At 52.7% G+C, this 10347-nt stretch overlaps 1 protein-coding gene across 2 annotated transcripts in view; it reads left to right on the top strand.

Moving 5' to 3' along the window:
• MASP1 (mannan binding lectin serine peptidase 1) overlaps positions 1 to 9161 on the top strand; it is a 51161-nt gene extending 42000 nt beyond the window's left edge. Inside the window, exon 11 of one of the 2 annotated variants that reach the window (XM_026650135.2) lies at positions 8817 to 9161. In XM_026650135.2, coding sequence (XP_026505920.1) covers positions 8817 to 8989 — 173 coding nt within the window. In that variant the 3' untranslated portion in view covers positions 8990 to 9161. Of the gene's footprint in view, positions 1 to 3106; positions 7236 to 8816 lie in introns of those variants that run through there. The other variant, XM_024202392.3, reaches the window with a different exon arrangement.
• The last annotated feature ends 1186 nt before the right edge of the window (positions 9162 to 10347 follow it).

The following is a 10347-nucleotide window of genomic DNA, read 5'->3' as shown; positions in this document are numbered from 1 at the left end:
CTAACCTACAGCTCCCTTGCTGCAGATTAAGTCCATTACTTCTTGTCCTACCTTCAGTGGACATGGAGAACAATTGATCACCATCCTCTTTATAACAGCCCTTAACATATTTAAAGACTGAGATCAGGTCCCCACTCAGTCTTTTCTCAAGACTAAACATGCCCAGTTTTTTTAACCTTCCCTCAGAAGTCAGGGTTTCTAAACCCTTTCTCATATTTGCTGCTCTCCTCTGGACTCTCTCCAATGTATCCATATCTTTTCTAAAGGGTGGTGCCCAGAATTGGACGCAGTACTGCAACTGAGGCTTCACCAGTGCCGCACAGAGCAGGACAATTACCTCCCGTATTCATGTCTTACACTCCTGTTACTCCACCCCAGAATGACATTAGCCTTTTTCACAGCTGCATCCCATTGTAGACTCAGTCCGTTTGTGACCCACTATAGCCCCCAGCTCCTTTTCAGCTGTGCTACCACCTCGCCAGTTATTCCCTGGTTTGTAGTTGTGCCTTTGAGTTTCCCTTCCTAAGCATAGCACTCTGCTTTACTGAACTTCATTTGGCTGGTTTCAGACCAATTCTCCAATTTGTCAAGGTCGGTTTAAATTCTAATCCTGGCCTCCAAAGTGCTTGCAACCCCTCCCAAGCTCGGTGTCATCTGCAGATTTTAGTCACACGCTCCACTCCACTCTGCAAGTCACTAATGAAAATATTAAACAGTACCAGACGCAGGACTGACCCCGGCAGGACTCCACTAGGTACGTCCTCCCAGTCTGACGGTGAACCATTGAGCACGGTCTTCCAGCCACTTGGGCATCCATCTAGACCACAGCTCCCTAGTTCGCTTATGAGAATGTGTCAAAAGCCTCACTATAGTTTCATTTAAGTCAAGATACATGTCTATTATTTCCCCCCACCCATCCACTAGACCAGTAAACCTTTGGCCTCTTGTTGTTAATATTTATTATTTCTCTTTTATTTCTGTATTTATTTCACTGGATCAGGTCTTTATTTAGCATCAGTTTGCACCTGTCTTGTTAATAGCATCGATTAAAGCATTGTTTTAGAATGGCCATTTAAATTGCGACCCGGCCCCGCAGATCTAGGACACTGCAGAAGACATGTAACCCGGGCCTAGTATTTTGGGGTCTTAGCATAAGTGGGATGATACCCACCTACATGGTCCACGGATAAAGACCAGAGGCCTGGTGCTGCTCTCAGTGACACAGGAGCAAGGCCTGATTCAAGTCAACGGACTCCTCTCGCGCTTAAGGTTACACACAGGCTTAGCTGCTTTGCTGGATCAGAGCCTAACGCCTACGAAATCAGCTGAGTTACATCAGTGCAAAACCGGTGCCAGTGAGCCGAGGCTCCGCTCCCCGTTTCTGAGGTTCTTCTGGCATCGGCCCGGTAATATATCAAATGCATTAGGAAACCGAATGCTTTCCCTTTGAGAGCTGCAAGGAAACCAGTGATGTCTGTTGAGGGGACAGAAGATGGCCACAAGGTCTATGATGGGGCAGAAGAAAGGATACGGGGTTCTGGGTATAAGGGAGTCCATCCCATTAACTGAGCCACGGGTCTTGGGATCAATTCGATTTCATCTACACAGGCATTGCATTCCAGCTTGACTTGCACGGCATGTTGATGGCAAACCGGGGGTTTCATAGAATCATAGAATATCAGGGTTGGAAGGGACCTCAGAAGGTGGGTGGGGTCAAGCTCCACGGATCCCTCCATCCCAGCTCCAGGGCGGGGTGGGGATGGTGCAACTTGTTTTTGTTCTGTTTCATTTGCCAGCCTAGGCTAGAACCGAAGACCGTCCAATTCTGGGCGAGGTGCACTGGCGGTGGGACCCTTGCAGCCTCGTTTCAGTGTGTGTGTTGGGGGGGGGACGGAGAGAGTTCAAACTCTTCCCCCCACCCCATGAAGGTATTCTGGGCTTCAAAGGTGCAATGATGGATGATGCTAGGCAGCGTACATGCATCATTGCTGGTAGATTATGCCATGGGCCTATCTTTTCCGCCTAAGTGATGCTGATAATATGGCACATTGCCTACTTACAGCATGTCCTTCCTACAATGTGAGTCCGTCCTGTGGGGTCAGAAATCCAAGAGGAAACTCTGCCAGCAGCCTTCAGGGGTAACACATGCATTGGTAGTAGAGTGCAAGGGTAGTTCATTTAATTACATACATCAGTGACAGCACAGGACAGAGGTCACCAAGGGAAAGCAGGATGACCAAGAGGCAAGGACATGGGCAGGAGAGTCAGGAGACCTGGTTCTAATTCTGGCTCTGCCACCAATTCACTGTCTAAATAGACAAGACAGAAAAATAGGGAGAGGTGAAACTGAGGCACAAAGTCTCAAAGGTCACCCAGGAGATTAATGGTAGAGGTAGGACTAGAACCCAGGTCTCCTGAGGCACATTCCAGTGCCTTGTCTACTGGACTGCTCAGACCTAGTGATGGAAGTAATCTGGCCCTACTCCAAAGCCCATTAAAATCAATGGACAGACCCAGTGACTTCAGCAGACTCTGGAGCAGCCCCTGTAGGCCCTGACTGACATTAACAGGAGCAGAATAAGGCTCTGGAAATGCTAAGCAATTATGGTTATTATCACTACCACCATCATCACCATCCCTGTCACAACACTAGTATAATGGACCATGGTATTCCACTAGAGGGTCCCTCCCAACCCAAGTAATTCCACCTTCCGCCAAGCTATGAAGGTACAAACCTATGGAGCAAGTGACTATCTTTAGGGACGCAAACAAGGTAGAAAATGTATGTACCCATTTTCCAGACATAACAGAGAGGGCCCATTCAGGACATGGAATTGGGGTGCCCATGTCATTTAAAATCAGCCTGCTCCATGCCCTGGTGCATATATTGTAGGAACCAAACCTGCAGAGGCAGACGGGGTTGGGTCTTTTCCAGCACAGATGTCCACGAGAACAAGGATTGTCCCCTGGGGACAGAAATAAGAGTATTTGGTTCTTAAGAGACCAATCCAAACTGGCATAATCTACTGGAGAATCGCCTTTCTACTGTTTCCTGTGGAAGTGCTCGCCCCTGTTAGATTAACTGTCTTGTCCTTTCTCTCACCAGTGTGTGGCCAGCCAGTTCGCCCTCTGCCCGGGATAATCAAGCGCATCATTGGAGGGCGGAACGCGGAGCCCGGCTTCTTCCCTTGGCAGGCCCTGATCGTGGTGGAGGACACGTCCAGGGTCCCCAACGACAAGTGGTTCGGCAGCGGGGCCCTCCTCTCTGACTCCTGGGTGCTGACGGCGGCTCACGTCCTCCGCTCCCAGCGCCGGGACAACACCATCATCCCAGTGTCCAAGGAGCACGTCACCGTCTACCTGGGCCTACATGACGTGAGGAACAAGAAGGATGCCGTCAACCGGACAGTGGAGGAGATCATCCTGCATGGGGGATTCGACATCCAGAACTACAACCACGACATCGCCCTGGTCAAGCTGAAGGAGAAGGTGACCATGGATGCCTACGTAATGCCTATCTGCCTGCCCCAGTTTGAGCACGAGCTGGAAGGGCCTCACCCCAACACCTTGGGCCTGGTGGCCGGCTGGGGCATCTCCAACCCCAACATCACCGTGGACGAGATCATCAGCTCAGGGATGAGGACGCTGTCCGACATCCTGCAGTACGTCAAGCTGCCGGTGGTGCTGCATGCCGAATGCAAGACCAGCTACGAGTCCCGCTCAGGCAACTACAGCGTGACCGAGAACATGTTCTGTGCCGGCTATTACGAAGGGGGGAAGGACACCTGCCTGGGAGACAGCGGAGGAGCCTTCGTCATTCAGGACCCCGGGACCCAGAGGTGGGTGGCCCAAGGCCTGGTCTCATGGGGTGGGCCAGAAGAGTGTGGAAGCAAGCAAGTGTATGGGGTGTACACCAAAGTGTCTAACTACGTGGACTGGGTAGAGGAGAAGATGGGATCCTCACACAGGTGGACATTCCTGGATCCTGAACTGAAGAGATGAGCTCGCCCCAGCCAGCAGGCACGACTCTGGTCTTCTGCAACCGGCAGCAGCAACTCTCAGTCCCCTCCAGCCTTATTTCACGGGGTTTGCTTGGCATCACGTTCCTTCATGTGCTGTCGTAGGAAACGTCCGCTCGGCCGCTCATGGGAAATGAGCTGATGGGCCTCGGCCAGGTTCCTTAGCGGGACAGGCATCCACCTCACCCAGAAGATACCACCACAACTACCTGGCCCCTGTGCCGGCGTCTCCGCAGAGGGGCCAAAGAATGGGTGGGGCTGTGGAGACTGACCTGCACCCTCACGCTTGCTGGGGGATGGTTCCTTCAGGTCAGGGTTGACGTACCCTCACGGGGGAAGCCGTGCCTGCCACTGCCTGACCCGCATCTCGCGCTGTGCAGAGAGGCCATCACACCCAGGGCTGTCAAGCCAGCACATTCCACCAGCTCTACACCCACTTCTGAAATTCCTCCGGGGCGGGGAGAGGCAGGAAAACCGACACAGGGCCCACAAAGCCCTTCACCCTGACTCTAGAGAAAGAGCTCACCTCCTTGGTAGCAATAACAGGGGAGGGGAGGGGGTTCTTGCTGATCAATTTATCCTGCTTTATCTTCAAACCAAACTCCTGCTGGGAGCTCCCTTCAGCACCAGGCAGTCGGCGGTGTCCTAACATCAGCCCGGAATAAAGGCCATGGTTCCACCAGGGCTTCTGGCTCGAACTGGCTGGGTCAAGGCACCAGAATCTGGAATCAGGCCCTTAACTGACAAGCATTTGGGGGTAGGGGGGTCACTGGCCCGAATTCAGAGTGAAACAAGATATCCCAGCTCTGTCCTCTGAGGCCAGGTCCTGATATCGTTTACACTGGTGTAGATCCAGAGTCACTCCACTGACTTCAACAACCCACTGGTTAGCAAGAAAGCCCCGGTGCACGCTTTCCCGGCTGTTCCCGCCTCTGTCTTCTCAGCTGGCTTTTCAGTGTGGACACACAGGAGCAAAGGGTGTGAAATCCATCCCGCTCCCTTCCATTGGTGCCCTAGGCTGGAGTCTGGGAGGAGGTTTCCTTGCTCCCTTTCCTAGTATAGCATCAGTAGTTCAGTGATGATAAGGATACACCCGTTCCACCTGTGCCATGAGACGCCTATAAGCACAGTACACGGAGGTGCAGCCATTGAGAGGCCTCTGTACTGTACTACGCCCAGGCTTTTCCGTCTTCCCCCTACAAAACGCAGACTGCCAAGCAACGGCCTGAGCTTATCCCAGATGGGGAGAGTCTGGGTGCATTTCATGGCACTTACTATGCATGACCCTTCCCCTGCTCTAGAGTTAAATGGGCCACATTGTCCCCGCTGAGCACGTCATGCTGGGACTTGCAGCACGTGCGATGGAGCTTAACACCATCAATGCCTGGTGAGAGGACGAACCCCTCTTGCTAGCAAACCCAGCTTGTTCCGAGAGCGAGATGGGCAGAGGATAAAGCAGAATAAAGCCAGGCAAAGGAGTGGGGCTTGCATCCACGCTACACACACACACACACACACACACAAACACACACACACACACACACTGTGCGGCTTGGCAGGCGTTTGCAATCCTTTCCTTGCACTTCATTTCCAGTGGGGTATGCCCCATGTGAGTTCTGCTTTGCGTTGGAGGGTTCCCAAAGCCAAATTGAGTCAAACCTCCCGTGGTTGCACATTGAAGCCACATAAAACTCCTGAGTTTGGATGGCTTCAGCACGACTCCATAAACTGACCCAGATTTGGGCAGAAGTCAGCCCCAGGCTCACTGGAGACTCATTTCTGGGTGTGGTGCATGTCACAGCTACCGGGCAAACGGCACTGCTGACCCCTCCTGGTCTCTCTGAGCGCCTCCCCCATCCTGAACCTCAGGCCTCGAGTCGTCAGCCGGCATAGGGTGGAATCACACAATTCTCCCTCTCTCAGACCGGGTCTGGGCTACACTCCCATTACGTTCAGCTCCTGCAATGGGCCGGGACGGTGGTACCCAGTGACCGGATGCCTCCTTAAAGCAAAGAATTGTTTATTTACCATTTCAGCGAAAGCGGCTTTTACAGACCAAAACAACACACTCCGTGCATGTCTAGCTCGCCATGCGGGTCGGTCTCCTCTGTGTGCTTGTGAACCCCCACGTACACTCCCATCGCGATGCCGGTTAGTAAAACGCGGAAAGGTAGCTGCTCTCCGATGGATACGTGCATGTCGCTTCTGCTGGGCCAAAACTTACCTATTCTGGCTTGTTTTTACTCAGACCCGGGGAGCTTTGCCTGGGTACGGGGTGAGCAAACACCGAGCTAGACCCTCAGGCTTTGACCCACAAACATTTAAGCAGTCGTATAGCAGCAAGAGGAGCAAGATCCTCCAGAGACCAAAGGAACGTGTCTATTGTACACACATGCTATGGCCTGTACTCCCGACTATGCCGCGTAGCTAGAAGATATTATATTTTTTGTACTCTATTCTGTCAGCTGTCGAACGCTGTGTATGGACAGTCTGTATCATTCTGACCGGGAAGGAAATAAAGCCCTGGTATGTACAAAGCATGTGTGCTGGCAATCCACTGTTCTAACCGGGAGACTGCAGCCTGAGTGAAGTTCATGGGACTGCCCCCTGCATTCACCCTGCTGTGCTGTGCTGCTCCCCTTCCACAACCTCGGGGCTTCTTCTTTCTGTGCATCCCCTCCCAATGCCCTGGCACCACTAGCGTTATCCTCTTCTTAATCCAATCACAAAAATAATGCATCAAAGCACGGGGAATAATGGGACGGGTGAGGCTCACCAACGCCCAACCCCTGCAGCCACGGGGAACTCGCCATATGTGGATACACCTATTTGATTCCAGCAGACAATCCCTGCTCCCAAAAGGAAGTGAAACATCCCTCCAGGGTCCTGCCCGTGTGCCCTTGGGTTGGGATTTCCTTCCTGACCCACGATCAGTTTAGCCCTGTGTGCATCAGTGGGATTCAACCTACTAATGACCAAGTGTCCTCTCCTTGCTGAAGACTGCAAATCGGGGAACGCGCTCCTCTGCATCGAGACCATCTGTGATGTGTCTTCGGGCAGAGAGGAAGGAGCAGAGGAACTCATATGAAACAAGCAAATACCTCCATAAAAACATCCTTCTAATAAAGGAGAGAGAGGGACTGTACAGTACACCTCTACCCCAATATAACGCGAACCAATATAACACGAATTCGGATATAACGCGGTAAAGCAGCGCTCCGGGGGGGCGGGGCTGCGCACTCCGGCGGATCAAAGCAAGCTCGATATAACGCGGTTTCACCTATAACGCGGTAAGATTTTTTGGCTCCCGAGGACAGCGTGATATTGGGATAGAGGTGTATCAAAACGGGGGATAACTAGAAGGCTGCTTTCAAAGTTTCCGAGTGGTTTGACAGCTTTCCATGCCGTGCCGACCCATCCCCAGCTGCTGGCATGCGCCGTGCCAATCCACCACCCCAGTCCTAGCTCTTTGAGTGCTGGTCCATCTTCCAGCATGGCTAATTCTTTGAGTGCAGTTCACCCCCCACAGTGCCAGGCCTTTGATTCCCATCCCCTCATCCCCAGTGAATAGTGCCGTCCTTTAGAAAGAGTAACCTACATAATTCAGAGTCATACCATGGGAGACCATGGACCATGCACATACTGGATTTATGATCAGTGCGACATTGCATGTGCTAGGCTATAAGAACATAAGAGTGGCCAGACTGGGTCAGACCAAAGGTCCATCTAGCCCAGTGTCCTGTCTTCTGACAGTGGCCAATGCCAGGTGCCTCGGAGGGAATGAACAGAACAGGGAATCACCAAGTGGTCCATCCCCTGTCGCCCATTCCCAGCTTCTGGCAAACAGAGGCAAGGGACATCATCCCTGCCCATCCTAACTAACAGCCATTGATGGGCCTATCCTCCATGAATTTATCTAGGGTCTGTGGGACCCGGGCTTGTGGACTCGGTGTTTCCAAGACTGGGTTTACAATCGCTGAACCTGGGTCTCCCAGCCGTGCTAACGTGTCTATACTGCACCATGCAGACCTTCTGACTCAGGTCTGCAGCTCAGCCTGCGTCCGCACTGCAGCATGACCAGCCGTCGACCTGAGTCACAGGTCTATGATAGAGCTATGAAGACCCTGGTTTACAGCGCCGTGGAAGACAAACTTTCCATGATTTACGAGCATCAGTCCCACTGACGTTCAGTGTTATTGGTGCTTCTAAGTCACTTGGTCACCTCTGGAACTCTCCCCGCCTACTGCTGTCGGCCGCCTTGGCAACTTGCCTGCATAAGAACTGAGCCAAGGGACTCGGGACTTGTCCCAAAGTGCAGCTACATTTTTAAAGAAAAACAATATCTCCGGAATACAGGCTGCAAAGTGAGTTGCTCCATGACCCTTTTCTCTCTGGAGGCCTGGGGTCACCATTGGTTGGGTCTCAGGTATGCTAAGGGGCCATATTTTGCTCCATGATAATCCAGTAACTCCCAGGTAACTCCATCACACTTACGCCGGATATATTTAGAGAAATGACATCGGATGCGGGGGAGGTGAACTGACGGGAAAGAGGTCTTGGGAACTGTTTAGAATTCAACAGGAGATGATTTCTTGTTGATGTCTTGTAGTAACATCTGACTAGGCCAAATCCTGAAGTCCTGATGCACTCTTCACTCCAGTTTTACTCAAATTCCCAATAAAACAGAGTAAACAACTGATCTGGGGATTTGCCTCCATCTGCGCTAGAAAACTTGGCGTCTCAGGTGGGTTTCGTGTGTGTCTCTCTTGTGTCTGACCTTACTCCTTGCGGTTTCAGTGTGTGGGAAGCCAAAGTTTTCCAGGAGTTGGCTGGCCCGGATTTCCAGTGGACACTATGCCAAGCGAGGAATATCTCCGTGGATCGCCATGCTGTATAGGGAAGGACAGCCCTTCTGTGGAGGCTCTCTGCTAGGTAAGAATCTCTTTGGTACTCGGCGTAATCTGAGATGAGACCACGGAGTGCATTGCAAAGCCATGAGTTAGACACTGAATGCTCAGTGACCGTGGAGGGCTATGAAGATGTCTCTACGTGCAATGGGTCCCATGCAACCTTGGAGAGCAGAGTTTGTTTTACCGGGAGAAGGAAATTCAGATCAGACACCAGGGTTCTCCACTCCTCTCTTCAGACACGACATAGGTGCCGGCTTCCTCCGAGCCGTGCTCAACCCCCCGCTCCACCCCAGGCCTTGCCCCCACCCGACCCCTTCCCCCAAGTCCCCACCCCCGTCCCACCTCTTCCCACCCCCGCTCCGCCCCAGGCCCTGCCCCCACCTCATAGTCCCGTCTCTTCGTGCCCTGCCCCTGCCCCGCCTATTTCCTGCCCAGTTCCACCCCCTCCTCCCAGCGTGCCCCATCCCCACTCCTCCCCCTCCCTCCCAGAGCCTCCAGCATGCCGCAAAACAGCTGATTGTGGCAGGCGGCAGGTGCTAGGAGGGAGGGGGAGGTGCTGATCGGCGGGGCAGCAAGCGGGCGGGAGGCACTGGTGGGGAGAAGGGGGAGCTGGCTGCCAGTGGGTGCTAAGCACCCACTAATTTTTTTCCGTGGGTGAAACACGACCTTTAACTTCCAACCAGGCAGCCAGCAGAGGGGACAATTTAATACCTTTTTCCAAAAATACCCCCTCGTGCTGCCCTGGGACAGAAACGGGGATGGTTTGGAGTCCACACGCAAGACATGAACCCACCAGTGACTGGCCCACTAGGCAAGAATACTGTTAAGTGAGCCATGCCCCTGGTGTCTGAGCACACGCACTGCTGGGGGATGGGCTATAAAGGAGATATAAGAACGTAAGAACGGCCATACTGGGTCAGGCCAAAGGTCCATCTAGCCCAGTATCCTGTCTGCCGACAGTGGCCGATGCCAGGTGCCCCAGAGGGAATGAACAGAACAGGGAATCAAGTGATCCATCCCCTGTCGCCCATTCCCAGCTTCTGGCAAACAGAGGGTAGGGACACCATCCCTGCCCATCCTGGCTAATAGCCATTGATGGACCTATCCTCCATGAACTTATCTAGTTCTTTTTTGAACCCTGTTATAGTCTTGGCCTTCACAATGTCCTCTGGCAAGGAGTTCCACAGGTTGACTGTGCGCTGTGTGAAAATAATACTACTTTTAAAGCAAAGATATGCTCTGCTTTAAACCTATGCTGCGGGGCTCGATCCTGCATAGCACGGTCACTCCTGCGGGGAGGCCTAGGAGGGGAATGAGCACCTCCAAGCTGCATTAGCAGGCTGAGGCCCAAGTGTCAGACCGTGTCAGATATGCCTGGTCCCTGCGCAGACCTTGCACTCTTGCATGCCAAGGCCTGG

The sequence above is a fragment of the Terrapene carolina genome, unplaced genomic scaffold (assembly GCF_002925995.2).
Source record: "Terrapene carolina triunguis isolate 2854851 unplaced genomic scaffold, T_m_triunguis-2.0 Scaffold88, whole genome shotgun sequence".
NCBI classification, from domain to species: domain Eukaryota; kingdom Metazoa; phylum Chordata; order Testudines; family Emydidae; genus Terrapene; species Terrapene triunguis.
The sequence above is the reverse complement of the archived record's forward strand: the minus strand, read 5'-3'. Positions and strand labels throughout refer to the sequence as shown.